Raw genomic sequence first — 23,696 nt, forward strand, 5'->3', positions numbered from 1 at the left:
TGGGGGAGGAAGAGAGGCACTAACTGTGCCCAGGGGAGAGTGCAGTGGGGATAAACACTTAACTGCAAGTGTTTGGGAAAGAAACACCATCCTTCCCAGCAGTGCCCCTCAACATCGATCAGAAGCCATGGCAACCGTTGTGCTGATCCCTTCTTCCTACCTGCTGCAACCCCTCACCCAGCCCTGGCCTTTGAGGGGCCACTGTCACTCAGAGAACACAGCTGACCCCATGTCCCTGTTTTCTTTAGTGGGAAAGATGTTTTCTCCTGAGGAGTGCTGGGAAGCTCACCAGGCAAAGGAGACACCACAGCTGGTGGCCATCGCAACCTGTGCCAGCCAGGTTTGCCCAAGCACAGCGCAGGTGAGTGCTGTGACTGAGCCCATCCCCATGTGGGATGGAAACTGGCTGGTGTGACCCACTCCACACCTCACACCAGTCAGCACCTGATGTTTGATCCAGGTGATGGTCACAGCATAAAATTAACATTGTAAGAGGGAGAGCACTTAAAGCTCTTGTACAATTCATATATACTATAAATGGCTTGCAGATGCCAGTAGACAGACCACTTCAAACCCAAGAAGCTAATTAAGCAGCAAAAATGGGGTAATTACACTCCTATTGTCCATGTAATCAGTGTCAGGTTGGTGGCTGGCCATCCTATTTTTAAGGGATAACCCCACAGGGAAAGGGGCCATCCCAGAGCAGACCCCAATATGGAGGCACTACAGGAACCCAGAGCTCCCAGTGCTGAGCACAGCCGACATGAGGTGAGGTGTTCCTGCAGTGCTGACCTACCACAGACATGCAGGGGTCCAGCCGCTGTTGAAATTGGGGTCTAGGGGCTGACAGCTCCCTGCCCTCAGCCAGAGCTGAGCTGCAGGCCAGGCCTCACCCCAGAGGTGCCAACACAAGGCTGCCTGGGGCACTTGGTGCTGGACTGGCAGGATTTGTTGCCCAGCGGCACACAAGGAAGATGTGAGTGTGTGAATCCTGCTTTCAGACACAGCCCTGAGCCCATGGGCATTCCTGGCTCTGCGGTCCTCATCCTTCCCCCTGCAAGGCTCAGGCAGCACAGACCCCAGCACGACAACATGCTGTTCCAACAGCACAAGGGAACATCACCTGACTGAGCAAGTCCTGGTCTGGGCACTGGAGGGAACACCAGGGTGACTCAGGAATTAAGGTCTCTCGATGTGAACACGTTGCCATCAGTAGCCAGCGCCTGTGCCCGTCACCCTGTGGCTGAGCAGGCTGCATGGCCCCACAGAAGCTCCATCAGCAGCCTTCTGAGCTTTATCACTCCCCAGTGCCTCCGAAGTCCCAGCCACACCAACCTTTATTAGCACAACTGCAGGAAGACCAGGAATTCACCAAGAGACACTGAGCCAAGAAACCAGTGAGGGCAGGTCAGACACAGCGGGTGAGCTGCAGCCTCTCCGTTACAAGTGACAGCACGAGGGTCAGGACCCCGGGGCAGGAAAGGGAAGAATCAGTTCATTGAATGCAAAGCAGACCAAGGCTTCTGCCTCCCAAAGGTCGCGTAATAAATTGATCTACTTGGCCTTCACCCCTGCTACATGCAGTCACTGGTACTGGTACAAGCTGTACGTGATTAACGGCACACCAGTAACGAGCACTGCCACTCACTGGCCCAGCTTGGGGAATAGCTGCTCTCCAAGTGCTTTCTTCCAGACATTCAGCCTGGCTGACCAGGTCTCATCACCCCTTCCCATTCCCTCTCTCTCCCTAAGTCACTTAAACCAGGCTCCCTTTGCACAGGCACTGCTGGTGCCCCTTCTTCACACAGCAACTGCAGCCGCTGCTTCTTGCATGTCTTCTGAGCCAGACCTCTGCTCTTACCTCACACGTGCCCAGCAGCTGCAGGGAGCAAGTGGGATACTTCCTTCCAGCACCAAGGGACACTGAGGGCGCTCAGGCAGCATCAGGCTTTGCACGAGCGAGTGTGTCTGTGCACAACTCTTCACATGCTGCACATGGGGTAGGGAAAGGTCATGCCAGCACAGAGCTCCCAATGCACCACGCGGACCAGTCGCTGCCACGGGCATCCAGTGCGACCACCAAACCCTGGCAGCTCCCATGGCAGCTCCCTTCGGAAGGAGGAACGTCTGTGTGTGATAAATGTGTGATCAGGGCTTCCAGATGTGTCCTCTGCTCTTCCAAGAGACAACCACAACAGTCAGCAGAGCTAACGATGAGCTCGACCTCATCCCGCATGTCCAGCCTGGGATGTGTACGTACACCAGGTAAGCAATAACAACTTCTCAACCATGTCTTCAGGTATTGCCTTTGTATTGCTTCATCATGTTCTCTGGATACATAGTGGTTACTGGTGCTTTTATCCACCCCCAAGACCCTCACACACGCCCAAGCCTGAGTTCATAGGGAAATGTTTCTCACCTGAGAAACGTATCATTTCTCAGGTCAGGCCTCAGCACAGGAGTTTGATTCCCCCTGCGGCCTGTCAGAACCCAAACCACCCTTCTGTGTACCAGCTCACCCCCCTAATGCAGCTGACACAGTAACTGCAGCTGTGATGCCAACACAGAGCCTCAGGAAGAACTCCCTATGGACAATTCCTTCCTTTACTCTACAGATGATCCGCCCAGAACACCCTCAGCTCCCCTCTGTCATTAGGAAGCTGCGTTACCGCTCAATGCGCTGCTGCACACCGATACCCCAAAGCACTGAACTACATGAGGGTCCAAGACTCCAACGTCCTTTAAAGGATACAGCGTGAAGGGTTTGTCACATGTTCCTCACATCAGAGATATAATTAGCTTAAATGCTTACACAGTAAATAGGATTTGCTGTTTCTGAAGATTAAGGCCACACGTTACAGCCCCAGCGCATCAGGGTCGGTGTGTGGAAAGGAACAAGGTTTTGTCTGACCACACGACAGGAACCATGCTGCCAACAAGGGCTGGGGCTGGGGTTAGCTCTTCCCTTGGTTTCAGCTGGCACAACAAACTCCTCTGCTCACAGCTGGAGAGCCAAGACCTCCCTGGCTCTGGCTGGGCTCCTGAAGGGCCACCACGGACCCCATGCGGGAGGTCTCTGGGCACGTGGAGCACTATATATAGACTATAATACACCAACACCGGCTCCCTGCCCTGAGCGCTCACAGCCTGCTCCAGAGAAACCCCCCACACGGACAAAGAGGATGCAAGGCGACACTGAAGCATCGTTCATGGCTGCAGGAAGCCTCCACTGGGTGAGTACAGCCAGGGAGCACAGAGGGGAAACAGGCAGCATGCCGCCTCTCTGATTCCACAGCTGACTTGTTTGCAGTCAGTGAAGCAAACAACCCTGCCACTGAGCCACACAGAGACAAATCCCAACGTGGTTTTGTATTAGGTTAGGTCACCAGGTAGAAGGGGGAACACATGAAGTGGTGTTGAGGTGGACAGATGTTGTAGTTACACCTCAAGCTATCGGTGTGTCTCCAGCTGTGCACCCCTCAAGGGAACCGGTCCTCACCGCTGTCACTCTCCCACTTGAAAAGATTTTGGTCAGCAAGCCAAAGCAAAAACCAATCCCAGGGAGCAGAGAGGACAGTCACACACCAGAGTGCCAAAAAACACTGAGCTCCAAGCCTGGAGAGCTGTCAAGCAGCCAACAGTCCATCCAGCATCCAGCCACCACACAGCATCACCATCCCACCAGTGGGACGAGGCCTCCCTCCTCTGCGACATGCAGTCTGTGCTCATCTACACCGATTCCCACTGCTGGAATTCTCCAGGGGGAAGGATGGGGTGTGAGTATCGTATGAAGACATGAATGGGGTGGACGAACCCCGTGGGCAGGGCAAATGGCTTGGGACAGCAGCCAGGGCTGTGCTTTCCTCCCTCTGAGGAGCAGCCAACCTCAAACAAAACATCAGACCAGTTGTGCTGCTGGGGAAGAGCTGCGAGGTACCCGAAAAACACCCAGGCACCATGGGGAGCCTCAGGAGCCTGCAAGACTTCCCACAGCACTGCCATTGTAAAACTAATATTTACATATCATCTACCTCATGTCATTTGGAAAAACAAACCTGGAAAACTGTTAATTAATAAAAGATATCACATCTTATTAATGTTCATAGAGTAATTACAAAAACCACAAATCCATCTGTTAAGCAGTCAGCAAACAAGACGAATGGCTGTGTTATGTTAAACAGATTAGGGAATGCCTGAGGGAAGGAAACCTAATAGCCCGACCAGAGTCAAGAATGGAGCAGCAGCTCCGTCCAGCACCCAGGTTACAAACAGACATAGATGTGTACTCACACACATCCCTGCCTCCTCCTGAGCCACCACATGAGCCATGACCTCAGCAAGGCATTGCACATCAAGGTATAGACCAAAGCATGGTGATGTGATCATCAGGATTTTATTGCCCTTAAAGAAAAATTGCTTCCTCAGCCAGGCAGCCAGCCCCCCAAGATGAGACTGGAGGAATATGCAAAGCAACATGAAATCCAATTGCCTCATCCATATGGGAATCCAGTCCCTTTAACCCAATTCAAACACAACTGATTTAATTCTTGTCATGTTTTTGAGGGGCTTCTGGATGTTTAAAGAAAGAAACATTTGTGCATGGAGAATAATTGATTCATCAGCAGGAGCATCATCAATCCATCAGGGTGTTGTGGATGCACAGACCTGAGGCGTGAGGCTGCAACCACCCATTCCTCACACAACACATGGAGCTGAATACTGACTGGCCTGTGCCCTACTGTGACCCCTCACTGAAACAAGCATTGCATTAATTAAAAAGGCATTTGAATAGGGTGTTGCACGTGATCCCCTAAGTTCACACAGGTCAGCAGGTCCCTCCCCAGCCCCGCACACTGCACTGCCACCGAGGGGTGCCTGCGACAAGGGGCTGCACACCCCGTTCCCCCCATTCCCACCAGCCTGGCCCGAGCACCTCCTACACCTCATCCCCCTCAGCCCTTCTGTTTCAGCCTGGCCCTCAGACCAGGGTTGGCCATTATCCTCCAACCCCAGAGTCTGCTTTAAATCGACTCCCACACTTTCAGCTGTAACTTCTGCCAACAGACCATGGAGAAGAGCCCCGAGCTCCATCCCTGAGACCCAAGTTTATGGGAAGGAAACACCAAGGGTGTGACAGCAGTGTTCCCCTCGCTCCCACCCTCACATGATCTGTGTCAGAGAAACACAGCCATGACATTCTGCCAAAAACAGTCCCCGTCGCCTTCCCAGCCCCACGCACGTGAGATCTCAACAGGGTGAATTTTCTGGCTTTCCAGGTTGGACAGCATGGAGAGCAATGTCAAGCACAGCCAGCCTGCGATGCCTTTCCTCCCCTCAAGGTCAACGACCCTTGAAAAACTGCAGTCAGCAAAAAAAGAAGACAAAGATTTGAGGGCAACCCAAGCAGCAGAGGAGTGTAAACTGAGTCATCTGCAGCACCTAGCTGTGTGTGCTGCACCTCAGGATCCAACACCCCTGAAGGAGATGGGGGCTGTTTGCCTCCCCGGTGCGGGGAGGATGAAGAGGGCACAGGAACCCCCCTGGAGCTACATGGTGGGTCCGGGCAGCCCCCGCTCATCCCCACACTGGGCCAAGCCTCACTCTGTGCTCTGCGCCAGCCCGTGCGCCAGAACTGCCACTGTGGTCCAGCCCCCTCCTGAAAACCAGCATCTCAGCAAATCCAGATGCTATCCCCAAGCCTCAGTCCCCCAGACACTTGGAAGAACCCACAGGGTCCCGATCTAGTGATGGGGGCTGCCCCACCATGCAGCAGTGCCCATGCCCACCAGGACACCATGGGCAGCAGCCTAGGAGCACATCTGCCTCTTGGCTCTCCAAGCAGCAAACACTTTTGCCTCTTGCTTTGAGGTTGCCCCTGTTTTTAATCAGCTGCATCATTTGTTTTCATCTCCAATTCTTCTGTCGCCTTCAGATTAACTGTGTGGATGGAGAGAAGCCTGAGCTGCAACCAGGTTAAACAGCCAAGTCAATTGCCTCTTTCAATGGAGTAACACCTGACCCTGTGGCAGCAGGTCAAAACATGCACCCTGATGGTTTCTCTCTATGGGTTCACATGGTGGGTTTGTTGCCATCCACTTGTGAGATGCTGACACTTCAGTTTCAGCTGAGAAATGTTGAATTTAAAGGCAGAATCAAGGCAAAAATAAGAGGGAAACCTTCTCATCAGCTCACTCTGCTCCATGCGTTGGTTTTGTTGTGAAATTTCCACTTCAGGGTTACTAAGAAACTGGATTGAAGAGAAATAACACGAGTGTGTGTGCGTGTCCTGGCAGGTCTGCAGACGTGAGCCTGTCTGGGCGTGGGTGTGCGCGGGGATCCCGCCGCTCGGGAAGGAGCCTCCGGTGAAGCTGCGGGGTGAGCTCCCTCTGCAGCCACACAGAGCTCACTCCTGGGCCAACACCCTTCTCAGCGAGCATCGCCTGGTCACTGGTGCCGGCGGGGTGACGCGGGTCACACTGACACCGGCAGACACAGGGCTGGGGATGTCAGCAGCTGCCTCCCCCCCACCCCCGCCTCTGCCAGACCCTGTCCCAGCCGCGCCACCTGCGGCACGTCCTCAGCACATCCAAACCTCCTCCATGGCCGATGCGCTGCACATCGCTGCTGCCATCACGTCCTCAGCACATCCAAACCTCCTCCATGGCCGATGCGCTGCACACCGCTGCTGCCATCAGTCAGCACACCGTGACAGCCCCACAGCCTTTCGGTCTTTGTAGCTCCCAATAGCAACACACCTTACCAGTATAAACCTTGCTTGGCCGGTGCAATGGGAACACAGTGCTGACTGGTTTCTACTTACACACAAAAGGCAAGACGTTTACACAGCTAAATCAAAGCAGCCCAGACCCACAGACAGGTATCCAGGTAACCGAGGTGCCGGGGTCCCCAGGCAGGAGAAGGAAGAAAATAAACCAATTTCATTAATTGTTCAAAGAACTCAGGAGAATCTGCAGCTAGCCAAGAGAAGTATTTAAAATAAAGGAACTCCTCAGAGACCCAAGTCTGTCTCCTAACAGGAGGGACAGACACGCTAGCAGTAATTCCCTCCTCCACCACACCCTCCCCTGGAACACTGCCCTGCTCCCATGCCAGCTCCTTGCTGCACTTCTGCCAAAGAGCTGATGTGCCATCCTCATGCACACAGGAACATCCTGGTACATGCAGAGGGCCAGGCGACCGAGTTTGTCTTCCCTGGATGAACAGAACAGCTCCTGCCCAGTGCAGTAGCACATGGGATGTGCTTTCCATATTGCAGCTCTTCCATAGCACCTCTGGGTTCTGTGGGGTTTTTATCGACTTTCTAACAGAGACACACTCACTGCAGAAACCTCATCCTCTGCAACATCCACAGCAGCCAGCGATGCTTTGCCAGGGACGGCCTCAGACACAGCCCCTGTGGTGCTTCCCCCATCACCTGAAGGGTTCCCTGGGCTGCGCTCAAGCCAAACGCTCCCCTCAACAATCACATGTGGACCCAGGGCTGCAGTGCATCCAGTGCACACTGAAGCCCCTCCCCAGGCTGCACCTCATGCTGGGTTAAGGGATGAGCTCAGACACATGTGGGCAGCATCCTCAGGGCACGGGGCACCAGCCACAACCTGTGCTGCACAGACTGGGAGCAACAGCCCTGGAGCAGTGAAAAGCCACAGCTGTGCTTGTTGTGCTGCCAAAGGAATGCTCAGGGATGGTGAACTACTGCCCTGCCATCCCCTCACTGCTCCTCGGGATCTCTCACCATTTCCACCAATTTCTAGGGAAAAGCAGAGGCAACTGAATGCAGCTGTCACCAAATGGCTTTAAATGAACAACCCAACAGCCAGATATGTCCCTCTGAAAAACTGGGATGTAAGCATGACAGATTTGTGCTGACTCCCATCTCACTGTATGCAGCACTTCCCAGGGTGGAGCTGCCAGAAAGCATATCCCTCCGTGCCCGGGAGAGAGCAAGAGAGATGTCTGGCTGATCTCATGCACCAGGCTCCCCAGGGAATGAGGGCTCCACACTAAGGGCCCTCTTCAGCCTCCTCCCTCTCTTCCCCTGCTCATCTGTGCGCTGCAGACAGCAACAAGCATCAGACAGCAGCAGATGGTGGGGTGGACACAGCCCACGGGCTCCGCAGCACAGGGCATGATCCAGCCGGGTGGCCAGGGCAGCTCTCGGGGGTCCTGTGTCTCCATTGCAGGATCCTGCGGTAGGAAACACACTCCCCAAGAGCTCCAAAGCCCACTTGAGGCTCCACTGCCTGGGAAGCAGCTTCCCAGCACTGGGAGATGCATACGTGACAAGGTACAAGACCGCATGAGGGTGAAGATGCACACACAGGCACAGGACGGATCTGGCTTGCTGGCAGAGGCAGTCATGAAGCCCCAGGTGTCCCCACTTCACAGGAGCACCCAAAACCACAGGTGCCAAACCACACCAGTCTCCTCTTTCAGCTGCAGACTGCAATCCAGTGTGCCCTGTCCCGAGGCAGGAGGTGTGTTAACAGACAGAATAAGGAGCTTCTCAGCCCAATAAAGGGTCTCACCTGTTACAAATCAGAGTCAGTCTGCCTTCTCTGGCCAGCAAGAGCAGAGATTAAGAGCTGATGAGCCTCTCACTTATGTTTCAGACAGCTGGGACTTCATAATGCAGCACTAAATAAATACTCCAGTCCAGACTAACAGAGCAAAAGGAATCAACAGGGCAACAGACCAGCCCTGGACAGGGATAAGCCGGCATCAGAGGCACCAGGTCCTGGACTCAGCCCCACTTCCCATCCCTTTCCTGTCCCCTCCTTGAGGTCCTCAGGTAACACACAGCACAACACCAACACATCGTGCAGGTCCCTTAACGTTTAAACCACTTTGAGATGTGATGCTCTTGTGCAACACTCCACAGAAAGGGGAAAAAGCAGCCAGCAGCACTGGAAATGAGTCTGTGCAGGGACAAAAGCTGATTAAGTACACAGGAGTTTGTAAGAACTCACTAATGTAAGTGATTAATTATACTGCTGATTACGCGCTGCCCAGACAAGAGGTGGCCTACAACCACAGCCAGCTGACCACTCAAATCAGATGCTGGAAAAGGGAAAAAATGAAAAAAGAAAAGAGTGCTGAGCTGTATACTGGAAAATGTATCACTAAATGCCATGAACTCACATTTGAAAGGAACTGCTGATTGGGAATAAATCCACCATATGGCTTTACAAAGCTGAAAGAGCATTTATTTCCCAAACAGAGCAAGATCAGCCTCTGACAGCCTGTTTTCCTTTTATAATCCACATTAGAAAATTATTTAGAGCACAGTATCAAACAATTTGTTGGGCTGCCATCAAGTAGTGGCTGGTGCAGCACAAGGCTGTCACGGTGAGAGTAAGGCCCTGCCTACAGCCATCCCACCTGCACAGCTCCACAGCAACACCCAAACATTTAAGGGATTTCTGAGGCTTTGTGGCAACTTTCCTTCAGCAAAGCTGCCTGCAGGGAAGAGAAAGGTTAAACCTCAGACCATTGCTTTTGTGAGCACTGCCCTGAGTCGATGCAGGTGGACTTGGGGCCCTTTGTGCCCTCGCCCAGCCTGGCAGCTTGTGACATTGCCCTGCAGGTCCAGTGCAGAAAGCAAACCCAGAGAAGCTGCAGGCTTCTGTTTACCACCTGGTCTGCCAACCCAGGACCACAGCTACACACACCTCCAGGTCTGGTTAGAGTGGCTGGGTTGTGCCCATGGTGCTGGGGAAAACATGTGCCCAAGAGCGGATTCGGAATCCCCCCCACACAGAGGTGAAGCTGTCCGTGGTGGGGAGAATAAACAGAGGCAATATCCCTGCTCTTTCTTACAGGTAGGTCACCCTGGCCATGCTCCTCACCCTGCCTTCCCCAAAAGCACTTGGAACAGCTCCATTTCAAGCCATCCCCAGAACACCAGTTCTGCTCTGAAGCTCCCAGCCAGCTGCTCTCCCTCTCTCCCACTCAAGCATTTCTAGCTGTGCGACCCTGCAACCTCAATCAGGTCTCTTCAGAGTAGGAGGGATGACAGAAGATACCTTTGTGCTGATTTAAGCACTAACTAAATATAGATGACATGGGAACACTGGCAAGCTACAGCTGAACCCATCTGTAGTGAGTGAAATATAGTCACTCAGCGGAAGTATCTCTAGAGCCTTGGAAACACACTCTTAATTCGGCTCTTTCTTTTGCTGGCGCTGGTCTGACAGGCAGAATTGCAGGAAGCCTTGGCACGGGGCAGCCTGGAGACCGAGGGTCGCACCGGGGCTGCTGCTCAGCACGGGGCGGGGCGGGCGCATCCTCCCGCACAGACCGGGGAGGAGAGCATCAATCCTCCACACTCCTTCGATGACAGGACGGGACACCCACAGTTTAAAAGACTTTTGATTTAAAAACCCCACCAAACCCTCAGCAAGAGCTGTCGTTACCAGAGCAGAGGGCGGTTTCTGCTGCCGGGGGTCGCGGGCAGGGCGTGCTGCCCGCTGCGGCACCCCGAGGCCGGCGGCACCGAAGCCGGATCCCACCGCGCGTCTCCCGCAGCCGAACCGCGCTGCTGCGGGGCAGGCGGCAGGAAGGCGTCAGAGCGGCCGGTGCCCCAAAGCGCCCAATGCACCCCGAGAGCCCCGCCGGGAGGACCCCGCCCGGCGAGCGCGCACCGGCTGCGACACCGGCAGCGACAGCGCCGCCGCCCGGCAGCCGGCGGGAGCGCACCCGGCCCGGCAGAGCCGGCAGCAGCCGCCAGCCCGTTACCCAACGGCACTGAGCGCCGCGGATCTTTCGGGCTGGAAAAGACCTTTAAGATCATCAGGTCCAACCGCCGCCCAGCGCTAAGCCGCGTCCCAGGCACCGCACGCCCCCGACTCCACCAGCAACAGTGACTCGCCCCCTGCTCTTCTTCCACGTACAGCCAACACCACCCCGGCACATCCTCTCGTGCCACACAGAACAAGGGCACCTTGTCAGCGGCACATGGGACACATGTCAGTGCCCCGTTGGCCTCACAGGGGAGCGTGGCCATCTCCCCGGACCCTCCATCACTCCACACAGACACCGAGAGCAGCAAGGGGTGCTGCCTGTTACCAGCACCCAGCTTCTGCTTCTCCTCATCCCCTTCAGGGATACAACCAGAGCAGAGCCAGCACTGCTCAGAGGCAACAGGTTTACAGGAGAAGGAATATTGACTCATGCAGGGAAAAACCAAAAAAATCAAAACACAGCAGCTTGTCTCCATCAAACAAGTCATAGCTCTTCTCCTGTCCCTTTCTTCTTTTATTTGTTAAGAGGTAATATGCAGCTTCAGAGCCACAGACCACACTTCAGAAGAAAGCACGTTTCAGAGAAGGAGCTGTTTAAGCAAACACACAACTCTGACCACCACTCCAACCATCACCTCTCCTGGCAGACCAACATTTCAATCACATTTTCATTAGAACTTTCAGAGCTCCAAACTCAGCAGAATTGTCCCCTGCCCAAGGTTTGTTCCCACTTACTACAGTGAACGCTGTGGTCAGGGATTTTCCCATCCCCTGCCTTCCCACATGGAGAGGGAGTTGCTAAAAAGCAAAACTCAGGAAGACAGACTGGCCCCATTTTCCTTCACCAGAGATGTATTTGACCCTCACAGCACCCTTGTTCCATGTCCATAATCACCAGCGCAAAGACACCTCCAGGGTCTCGACAAGTCCTGTGGGACTGCCCACAGCCCACCCAAAGGGAACCAAAGGCCAAACCTTTGGTTCAACTGTGTTTACTCAGAGAGCTCAGAAGGGTCCCAGCAGGATAGGAAGATTAATTCCTTTCAAATAGCAGCTCAGTGTCGTGCCCAGGAGAATTGAAAACTAAATTCAATCCCACTCTCTACCCAATAGCTTTGGGAGAACACAAATGAGGTCATGTGTTAGCCTGGGAAATTAGTGCAAATGCACACACTGCTGTAATAATAAAGCTGGTCACCAACACGGGCCTGGGAGCTGCCAGGCTTTTTTTAAACCCCATGTCAGCACAGTCGTATCATTCATGGCTGTAAACCTAACGCAGTGTACCATCACCTGAGGGAGCCTGGCCACAATATAGAACCACTTACACTACAGAGCTTGTGTACAGAAACAAACCACTTCTACCCTGCATCAAGAGGTTTAGAAGCGCCACTGGCTAGAATTAAAAAATCCCCCCCCCAGCTGATGGGAGCAGCACATGCAGCTTGGGCCCCATCCTCACCTGTACCAGCTTTCGGCAGCGCCCACAACTGGCACCAGCTCCGAGCCCCACGTAGGCACAGCAACTGGAACTGCTCCTCCAGCCCGAGCAGCTCGGCATCACGCAGAGGATCTCTCCTGTCAGGGCACAGCTCCTATCCTCAGGAAACAAGGGAGGCTCACGTGGAAGACGTGCTGACGATCCACAGGGACCTGGAGCAATCCTGGCTGCAGCAGAGCTGAGGCAGGAGTGAGGGCTGCCTGGCTGCGGGGCAGCTGAGGAGGGGATGCTGCATGGCTGGGGGCTGCCAGCACAGCTGGAAGAGGCTCCCTGCCACCAGCCCAGCGACTGACCCCGCTCCACCAGCTGCCTGATGGGCCCAAACTGGCCATGGTCAAAGCAGCCTCCCCTGCTCACAGACTGCAGCCAGGCTCTTCTGGAGCCAAGGACATGAACAGCAGCTCTTTAGGTATCTCCAGTGGCTTCCAGTGGCTGGGCACTGGTACCAGGGAGCATCGCCCCAGCACCAGAGCCACCCCTCCTGGGGACACCAGGAGCTGGAGCCTGCGATCGAGCAACAAAGCAGAGGAATCATCCAGAGTGATCCCTCCCTCTCACCTTGGACTCTGCCCTTACAGACAAAATTTAGCGTATCCTTAAGCAGAGAGACTCCAAGCTGTGTTTTTAACTAAACAAAAACATCTTTCAAAGCGGATTGTACATTTTTTCCTCAGAAGTGCTCTGAGAGCATCACCATTCAGGCAGAAACACAGATCTCATCATCACCGTTCTGTGGCAAAAACTACACTGAAAGAGTGTAATTGCAAGAAGAAAGCTCTCTCTCTGACAGCTGAAACAGCTTTCTGCCTCTTTTATAAACTCCTGAAGCTAGAAGAGAGCAAAATAAAACCCTCTACATATACAGATGAACAATGAAACATTTTTTCCCAGAAAAGCCTTAAATGGACATCTTGAGGAAAAAATGCAAAGGAAATGGAATTAGTGCCACCCAGGAAAGATACTCCCAGCTCCTGAGTTACCCCAACAAAACTGCAGGTGCACCAACCATCCCTAAGAGAGAACTCCAACCCATCTGCACTCCGATGCACCCGAGGGGCAGGAACCGAGCCCGGCAGCCGCAGAGCCGGGCACCTGCCACGCGGCCCCCGCGCTGCCCCTCACACCCCGTCCGGGCAAACTTCACCATTCCCCCCACGCCGGCAACACAGGGACCTGCCTGCAGCTCTCCCCCAACCCAGCCTGGCACCCTGGGGAGCTGGGCAGTGCTCTGCCTCCCGCCCCTCCCAGGAGTGAAGGAAGAGGTAGGGATGTAGCAGAAACAAGGCCCCGAGCTCACTGGCAGGGAAAGCAGCTTTATGTGCCATGCTTCGTTTGGACCCTGTGCCAGGCACTTCAGATAGGGAATCTGCCTTTTTTCCTGGAAACAATCCTCCTCTTTGTGGCTGCCCAAAATTACCCTCACTGACTGTTCTGGGAAGAGCAGACAGGGCAGCCGGATCCCTGCCTGCAGTGCACGTCCTGAGAAAGGCAAGAACTGAGATCAGAGCAGGTCTGATGTTCGGCACTAAAAGCAGAGGCTGATGCAGCATTCAGGCTGAGGAACCAAAGAACAGCTAAATCAGGAAATGCAATTATTGTAGAAAGCTCAATCCTAACTCAGTGTTCTCCTCCATCAGCCTTAAACTAACGGCCTCTCTTCCTCTAGTTACAGACTATCAGCTACACCAGACTATATTTGCATACTTACACAACCCTACCATACCTCTGATGCACGTACCATTTAGTAGTATTAACAGGGCTCCAAACCTCATTTGTGTGGGTTTCAACCCACGGTGAATCAGGACTTCAGTGACCTCCCAACTCCAGTGCCTGAGTAACTGGGGCAAAGCCACAGGAGTGACTCACCAGAGAAATAAACCCACCCGTGGTCAGCACAGAAGGGGCAAGATTGAGAGGCTGGAGCTAAGCATAAGGGCCAGCAAAGCAAGATCTTCAAGAAAAGGACAGGAAATTGGCCATTGTGTGTTCTCTCCAGGCCAAGGACTTCGGGTGCGGGGGCCCTGGGAGCTCCCAGCACCACAGCTGGATTTGCCCTGCAAAGCATCGTGCCCAGAGCAACTGCAGCCAGAGCTGGGGTCCCTGCACCCCACTTCAACGCTGCATCTTGGGCTTCACCACACACCTCAAACAGCTCCCAAGCAGACTTCCCTTCACTTCCTTAACTGGCCTGTTCCACAGCAAGAGGCCAAGCCCAGACGGGCTTTCTGCAGCCATCCACAGAGCCACCGCTGCCTGGAGTGGAGGAGGGAAGAACTGTTTTTCTCTTACTTGCATCACTCAAAACTATTGCAGAGGCCAAGGGCTCAGCCCGGGGGCACCCCAGGGCAAAGCGCTTGGGTTTAAGGTGCCCCCAGCTGAGCTTTCATGTTAAACACCCCTAAAAAGGTAACACTCCAGCTTAGGGGCACCTTCCAGCTGAGCTTTAAAATTGTCTCAAACAAGCGATTAAACATCCCAGCCCTTGTATCACCTCCACTGGAGCCTCAGAAGTGGTAAGGCAAAGCCCAGGCACACACCAAGAGATGCAGGGAAATGGAAAACTGTAAAAGGCATCAGGAAAAAGCAAAAGGCAGCTACCTCAGGGCTACTACAACACCAGAACTGCTCCGCTCCAGCCCTTCTGAGCCAGGAAACTATTCACATGAATGCTCTGGGAATTAGTCTAACTTCAACATCCTTTATTTGAAAGGAAAGTCAAATTGTGGTCTTGCAAGGACCCCAAATCTGGTGAGCTATTCAGGAAGGTATTAACCTGGTTAAAGATTTCATTACTTGGTTTTAGTGAAAAAAATAATTTGGAGCTAAGAGTCAGTGTCAGTAACACACTCATCACCCAGCAGTGCTTGCTGCTTACCTCACCACTGAGAAATTAATAAGCCAGGCACGGGACAGCCGGAACGCCCAGTATCAATGAACTAAAGGTGAAGGTATTCCTGAAGCAATGGATTAACTTCCTTACAGTAATCACATTAAATTAACCAACTTACCCACAGGCCTCAGACAGAGCCACAGACTGGTGTGAGTGGGCAGGACCCCTGAGTGCCCCAGTGGCCCCCTGACACGGGGGGACACACCCCCCAGCTCCATCCAGCTTGGCCTTGAACCCGGCCAGAGATCCCAGGGCCTCCCCAGGTGGTATTTCTGTCCTGGATCCACCCTCACTCTCCCCTCTGAAGCCATAACCCTTGGTGCTATCACTACATGCCCTCTCAAACAGCCCCGCTCCAGCTTTCAAACACACCAAAGCAGAGGTCAGAACCTTTTCTAGCTCAGCCTTTGTTGGAATACCAACACCGAAGACAGGAGCCTGTGATTCTGTGAGCCATGCTTGTCTTCGTGTGCCTGTACAAACCGGGATGAGGAGCAGAGCCTGGGGGGTCTGGAGACATGGGAGCTGCTGTCATCTATCAAGCAGCAGAGATCACAGCTAGTCCATCCTCTACCTTGCTCTCTGCAGTCTGTAATTTGGAAGGACACAATTTCTGACACACATTCTGTTCAAACTGCTGGCAGGACAGGCTGAAAGGGCTGGCAGGGGAGCACTCACTGCCACCGACCCAACTCATGTTGGTGCAGCACCAGGAACTGCTGGCATGGGGCTGATAGCTATGGGTCATCGCAGCAGTCCCTCGGGATGACTCCGGCTGGCTCTGCCCTCTCCCAGGGGACAAGGAGGGCTCTCTGCCTGGCAGCAGGGTGGAGCAGGGCTGATGCCCACCCTTGCCACAGACAGTCCCTGCCCTGTGCCTCTGCTGCAGCTGCAGCTCAGGCAGCGCTGTGGGCACGGCTGCCAGCCGCTCCGCACCCGCCCCCAAAGAAATGTCCATTTGCAAACACTCAATATTTACCCCATTGATTTCTTAAAAATCTATTAAACAGCCTTTTCCTTTCTTTCCTCTGCTCAGCTGAGCCCCACGCTGCTCCCCAGGGCAGCGCCCACCCAGCTCCAAAGGCCTGCGCAGGGTCTCCGAGGCCACTGCTGCCAGCACAACGCATGCAGTGCCCACAGAGGCAGACACAGGAGGGTCCCAGCATGGTGGCTCAGCACAACAGCAGCTCAGCACCATGGCAGGTCCCTCCAGAGCACCGAGCCTGCCCCCGGGAGCCCAGCCACTGCCACACTCAGCCCTGCTCCAGCCCAGAAGCCTGGCCCAGCCCCACTGACTGTGGGCAGCTGCAGCAGATGTACGCACCCACAGAACCAACCCAGCCACATCAGAGAGAATTCCCAGTCCTGGGCATGCTTTTTAATGCACCTACCCTACGTGCTAATGCTGAAAGACGTGCTGAGCAGTGAGAATTCTCCCAAGAGGGAAAGAAAGCAGGGAAAAGGTGAACAGCTTGGCTTTAAAATAAAGTTGAGGAGGGTGGAGGTGAGGAAGGCTGACAGCCCTTAATAAGCCCCCATTTTTCACGGTCTGGGGTGCTTCCCAACACAGTCATGACCAACCACCTCCTCCAGCACAGAAATCACTGTGTCAGCCAGTTCCTCTGCAGCACGTGGAAACCTCCCTGCAGCAGAGGGCACAGCTGCCGAGCAGGGCAGCCTGACAGACATCCACAGCCTGACAGACATCCCCTGGCAGCACCACAGCTCAGGCCCCACAGAGCCAGCCCATCCCATGGCTGCCCTGCATCCAGGACACAGCCCCTGCTCTGCTTGGGACAGATGAGTCCCAGTGCCCTCCCTGTGTCCCTGCAAGGGGCAGGCACAAAGGCCCAGCAGGAGCAACAGGAGGTTGGGAAAGCTTCGCTTCCAAGGACAGGCTCAGATGGGAATTAGAAACAAGGTAGAGCTGTTGCAGAGCAATTCTGGAGCGGGATCATGTGCAGAGTTTTGTTAGAGTTAACTGGGCACAAGCCCTGATACCAACAAAGACAGCAATTTATCATCCTCTGAGGCCAGAGACACATTTGACAAGAACCTGTTAAGTATCTGCTTCATTTGAGCCTGCTGCAGCTGAGAGGCATCTAGGAGACCTGCTCAGCTCTTACCAGCCCTCCAGCCACCCACTGCTTCTCTGACTGCATGTTTCCATGCTAGCTGCAATAAATACCACTTAAAAAAGCTTGTCAGTTAAATCTTGGGAGAAGCAATAAGGCATAATGACTTTCTCCTGTACACCTAATCTCCTCTCATTCAAAAACCTCAAGTCAATTTATTAATTTATTTATTGCTAAATTAGAAAAGCCCAGAGACCAGCTGGATAGGAGTAAGATTCCAGACCAAATCTGGCATGGATGAAGCTCTCTTGTAAGGATCCCTGCTGCCAACAAGCACAGTCAATCCTGCTAGATGACTCCCAAGGGACTTTTCAATGCTATGGGTTTTTGACTCCCTCCAAAATGCCACCATGAGATCTCCCCCTGTTTCCTTCCAGCCTTGACCCGATGCCTCAGTTTTGGAGGCGCGTGTGCAATACCCATCTGCCCTGCCAGCAGCCTCGCTGAGCACAGACTGCAGTAGGTGAAGCATCAACACCAGCACCTCCCAGGAAAGTCAGCACTCCTGGCAGAAGCTCCAGATGCTCAGCCAGGAGTGCAGCCGTGGCAATAACATAATAGGCAGCTGAGATGTTAATGAATGAGACCCAGACCCAGACCGTGGCCTGGGGTAATTGTACAGCCAGCCCTTTGTTTTCCACTTCTGCAGCTGCAATCCAAACGTTCCTGTGCTCCCCCAGCTTGCTGTTTTCCAGCATGAGTCACACATCTGAGCGTGTTCCTGCTCCCACATCTGCACCCACAGCAGCTGGGATGCAGCACAGCAGGTTCAGAGCCCCTCCCAGCAGCAGCTCCTCCCTGGCCATGTTGCTGCACAGACCCACTGCACCCACCACACGCTGTCTCAGTTTGGGGTACGCTGCATGTAGAATGTTTCCTTCTACCTCTCTGCTTCCTATGTGCCATTCAACAAATACAGTGTTCTAGACCTTCAGCCTAACTTGATGTCAACCAAATCTGGAAGCTGTTGGCCTCTCAGATGAACAACAAAGATAAAGATTTATTTACTAAGCACATGAACAGATTTTAAAGATGGGAAAGAACTAAGAATCAATTACAGTATCCAAAATAACTCATACTTCTGCAGGACCACCCTTAAAACCCTGCTCAGAAAACTGCACAGAGATACACTTCTGTTCAAATTCTGGAAGAAAAACAGATGCATGACTCAGTCTGGCCATTGTATGACCTCAGAGTGCTCACTTCCCACCTTTGTGCTTGTTTCCTCATCTGCAGGAAAGGGTATTGTTTTCTTAATTCAAATGCTTCCCCCCCCCCCCCAAAAAGACTACTTAGGTAAGGATTTAAATGATCTTTAAAAGTCTTGAGATGAACACGTTGCAGAAATTATTTTAAAAATTTACATTTTAAACCCCAGCCAGTTTATTTGATGTGTATTAATTCTGCAGCATTTTATTTTGTAAACATACATCCCAGCCCTGCCAGATGCTGCAGCCTATCCAGAGTTCTCAGCAAACCTGATACTGACACAGCCATACGTCTGTTCAGGCACCGCTCCCTCTGTCATCTCATCCTTTTCCAGCAAATAAGTGTTAAGGAGCCCACAGTGCACATCAGAAGATCCATCTGGATCAGTCTGTGGTGCACACAGCACCCAAGAACAAGGCAGGTAACTCGCTTGCATCTGAAGTCACAGGTCAGGAAAGGCTTCCCTACAGCAGCACTCCTCAGTCAGACCTGGTTCAGGGGTAGCGACCAGGGTCCCAGGGGTAGTACCATGAGCTCACGTGCTGCCAAACCGCTGGGGTTTGGTCAACAAGACACAAGCAAGTGTTCCTCCAGGCTGCTGAGCAGGACTGAATTCAAACTGCTCTGGCCCTTTCAGCCACTCTGGGGCAGAAGTCAGGCTCTTACCTGGCTTTCCTTCTCGGTTTGCTAGTGGTTTAAGTTCTTCAGATCTCCATTTCACCCTGAATTAATGATATACAACTCGTAACTGGTCCGAGGAGCAGTTTCGTACACGTGTCAGTCTTTAGATGTATTTGCAATGGAGAGGAACAGATAGCACACTGGTGTAGCAGCATTTCTTCAATTTACCTTTCTTTCCCCCCTCTCTCTAATCTCATATGACCTCCCCTAAACCAGAGAAGTCTGCTTCTCCACTGAATTACTTTCTCCAGCAGAACAATCCAAAAGTGACTTATTCTGAGTACCTTAAGGGACTCTGCCTTTGGACAAAGTCACAGTGAAAACAAGAGATCTTCAAAGGCATTTTCAAACAGAGAACCCCAGAGTTAAGTCTGAGTTACCTGCTGAGATAAAATTATCTGCTTTGAACTTCAGAGATTTTTTTTTTAATAAGTCCATACTGTTTTCTTGGACTGAAATGTAACATCTTGGGCAGTGGTTTAGCCTGGGGTGTCATCACCCACTGCCCAGTCCTTTCACTCCGTACCTTCAGCCTCAGGACATCCTCGGTCAAGGCACCAGGAGCCGAGGGAAGGTCCTGCCCACAGCGCTGCTCCTGAGCGCGGTGCGCACGGTGGGCAGGCTGAAGCCGGACGTTTGGAAGGGCAGCAGCCGTAAGCGCGCAGCCCAACGGCGCCTGCGGGGTTGTGCCCTCGCTTACGGGGGGGCTGGAGATTCAGCCCGTGCTCGGGCTCCCGTGAGAGGAGCGGGGCCGTGGAGCCCGGGCGAGGGAAGGATGCAGGCAGGCCGCGCAGGACCCCGCGGAGCTGTGCGGAAGGGGGGAACTCACGCACAGCTACCGCACACGCAGCCGCGCGGGACCGCCCGCGGGAGCCCCGCTGCCGTCCCGGGGAACGCGGACCCGGCGCCCCGTTCCTACCCCGGAACCGCGAAGTTCAGCCGCCGCTGAGCGCGTTTCGCTTCTCCCGAGGAGCCACCTCGCTGAGGCTTAAAAACCGGCTTCACCGCACGGGGCACCGGGAGCGGAGCTGCGGCTCTTCCCCGGGTGCGGGCGGACCGCAGGCCGCGCCGAGCCGCGGCCGCCGAACGCCGGCAGCACCGACACCGGCAGCCGCCTTGGGCCGGTCCCGCCGCGCGCTGCCCCGCGCTCCCCGCACCCCCCCGTCCCTCCCCGATGCCCCCGGGGCAGTCCCGGGCGCTGCCCGCGGGCCTGGCGCGGAGGGGCTTCCCCCGCCCTCCCAGCGCGGCGCGTACCTTCCGCATGGCAGCTGGCGGAGAGGATGCTGGGCGGTCTGAAGATGTACGGCAGATAGCGCGAGAAGCATTTCATCTTCCAAACACGGTTTTTTTTAAAAAAAAGGGAAATAAACCCGTACAAAGATAAAAAACACTTAAAAAACAGAAAAAAAAAAAAGAAAAAGAGGGAAACAGCGCGCCCCCTCCTCAATCCATGAGGGGTTCCCGGCGCCCGGGCAGCCTACGCGGCAGAGGCGGCGGGGGCTCGCTGCTGGGGCTGCCGGGCTGGGAGAGCCGGCCGGCCGGACCCCATGCCGCCGCCCCGGCCCCAGAGCGGAGCGCAGCGCTCCGGCCCGGCCGGCACCGCCGCTGCATCGGCTGAGGCGCGGCCGGGATTGCTGACTAAGCCCGTCCTGCCCGCGAACACACCCCCGGAGCGGCGCGCCGCGGCCGCCCGTCCGCGCAGGCAGGCGCAGACCCAGCGCCGGGCAGCGGCCGGGAAGGACGGGGGAAGGACGGGGGGGAGGTGGGGGGGGGCTCCGCGGCGCCGCAGCCCGCCCGACTCTCGGAAGCTCCGCGGGCCGCGCTGCGAGCCCAGGGAGCTTCCCGGGCCGGAGAACCGGCAGCGGCCTGCGGAGCGGCGCGTCCACGGGCTGGAGGAGCGGGAGGTACCTCACGGCTTGAGCCTCGCTGCGTCCCCAGCCCCGCACCGCATCCCGCACCGCGCCCCGCGGTCGGAGCGCCCCGGGCAGGCAGACGGCGTTTCAGTGCGGGGCAGCCAAAGGGCACCGGGGACGCACCGCAGCCCGCGGATCGGCAGCGCGGGGTGCTGCGCCATGGCAGAGCTCCGAGCTCGGGCTCCGCAACGCGCAGGGCAGCCGCAGCCCCTGACAAGCGGCAGATGGAGATCGGTATCGGCATCCCTAACACTCTTTCCATCGCGACCCCCTCCCCAGGGCAGGGCCGCTCACGGCCGAGCGCCCCCAGGCTCGCTCAGCCACAGCCCGTAACGGAGCTCAGCCGGTACCGGGTCGAGATGGGGCGGTGCAGTAAGCCGCGGATACCCGCACCCCGCTCTCCTGCCCGCACCTCCCGCTCTCCTGCCCGCACCTCCCGCTCTCCTGCCCGCACCTCCCGCTCTCCTGCCATCTCACTGCTCCACAGGCAAGTTTTTGGTTCAGGACAAACCACTCACCGCTCCTGCCCGGCGCTGCCCCGCGGGGAGCGCTGGGTCACCGCTGCTCAGCCTCATCACCCGCAGCCTTTCCCATTACCCAGCCGGGGGCAGCTGACACCGTGGCTGCATTTATACCAGAGATGCAGCACACCTGTGCCAGGGCAGGGAGACGCTTTCCATCTCACTCCAGGGCCTTTCTCTTTATTCAGAATGCATGTGCGTTGGAGGAGAAATCCAGCTCTGGGCTACAGGCATTCCAAAGGCTTCCTGCTTAGAGATCCTGGCTCCCTGGGATTGCATCACACAGCAGTGAAGGCTGGAGATGAAATACTGTTGTGTATCTCAAGTCCATCGCAGGAAACAAGATAGGAAATAAAGAGACAGTATTTTATAAAGCACTCTTGGTGGAAAGTCACTCTGTGTCTCTGTGTGACTCACAATGAGATTATTTAATAAACTGTCCTGGAAATGTAAACAACTGTCTCTGAAGCAAATGCTGCTGTTTAACTGCACCCAGGTTTGCCTGAGAAAGCGATGAGTGTCACCTCCAGTTGAAATCACAAAGTTAGGTGCAGTGTGCATAATTAAACCACCTCACTGACATGAAAACTGCAATTAATATCTCTAATGATTGCAGCTGCTCAGCTAACGCTTTCCCAAGAGTGTGCAACAAAACCTGGAAAAGAATGTGGATTTCCAAGCAGCTGGTTCAGCTAATTAAATCTGGAGCCGTGATGCCTTTAGAGAAGGGTAGGACCAGCCCTAGGTTAGGCCAGGTGGGAACAGCTCCGGAGAAAACATTCACCCCACCCCACACATCCCACTGCAGCCCAGATCCTCATGGTCTCAGCACTGGGCTTGTGTGACTCACTCTGCTAGCAGAGAGCTGGAAGTTTATCCCACCACTGGAACTGAGTGGATGGGCATAGCTGACCTGCCTGCTGAAGGGAGAGGAAAGCTGCTCCAAGACCAGTCCATCCCACAGCTGTCCAGGCTCAGCTTTCTTTGGCCCTGGAGATTTGCCCCAGTTCCACTTACAAGAGCATCCCTGCAGCTTCAGGATGAGGACTATATTTCTCTCCTCCTTTATGCCTGTTTAACTATTTATACGGCTTCCCAGTAGGTTCTGCCTCTGCCAGCATCACCTCCCGAAGGATGTAGATAAAGATGACGGGGACTTGGAGGTTTCGTGAGCCTGCAGAATAAATGCTGCCCCTACAGAACTGTGCAGCCACTTGCTTCATTCAGCCTTAGCCAGGAACTCAGGAGTCAGCTTGAAACAGAAGCTGTACCTGGGACATACTTGTAGGACTGAAGCCTGCGAACACCGTGTCTCTCTCCCACCCTGTGTCAGGATGTTTTAGATTCCATTGTGCATGGCAGATTTTTTTTTTCCACTTAGAAATAGACATGAACATTCCCTAAGAAACAGATTAATTTGACCTCATTAAGATCATCTGCAAAACCCCCACAGCCCACCAAGTTTTCTTTTATTTTAATTTAAATATTTATACTCAGTTTTTTATGTTCCATTAATAAAATGAGTTTCACTTTACATGCAAGAATGGGAATATATATTTGAGCTTAATTAGCAAGCCACCCTAAAAGGAAAGTAGCACGTGGGAACCCCAGCCAGGCTGAGAGCCTGGAGACCATCACTCACCACGAGATCTTTGATTTGGAGTTGCTGGTTATGCATTTGGGTGTCGTGTCAAGCAGAGGTGTGCGCAAGCAGACAGACAGACAGACAGACAGACAGACAGACAATCTGGGACCCCTGGAAGGGACTGTTGGTCATGGTGCTGGCTGGGAGCTGGTGATGGTCCAACTGCAGAGTATTCCCGACACCAGGCAGAGCCTGGGACTTCATCGGGATGTTACTGTCTATGTGACATTCCTGTTTGATATCTTTACACCTGACTAATTAACATGGCCGGGGTTAAGCATCTCCTCAGGCTGCCCCGTCCCCCTCGCCCTGCAGCTCCTCAGGCTGCCCCTGGCCATGATTTGTGTGAGGTGCCCTTCAGCAGGCACTCGGGCAGCTTCCCATGGCCCTGGCAGTGGTGCACCACAGAGCTTGAGGCTCCAGAGCATCTCTTACCCT

General features: G+C 54.4%; 1 protein-coding gene across 1 annotated transcript in view; it reads right to left on the reverse strand.

Annotated features, from left to right (window-relative positions):
* Positions 1–20,618, reverse strand: part of PPP2R2B (protein phosphatase 2 regulatory subunit Bbeta) — a 66,658-nt gene extending 46,040 nt beyond the window's left edge. The window contains exon 1 of the mRNA XM_084268729.1: positions 20,434–20,618. Coding sequence (XP_084124855.1) covers positions 20,434–20,509 — 76 coding nt within the window. The 5' untranslated portion in view covers positions 20,510–20,618. The remainder of the gene's footprint in view (positions 1–20,433) is intronic.
* Positions 20,619–23,696: the final 3,078 nt, after the last annotated feature.

The sequence above is a fragment of the Gallinula chloropus genome, assembly GCF_964237585.1.
Source record: "Gallinula chloropus genome assembly, chromosome: 10".
NCBI lineage: Eukaryota > Metazoa > Chordata > Aves > Gruiformes > Rallidae > Gallinula > Gallinula chloropus.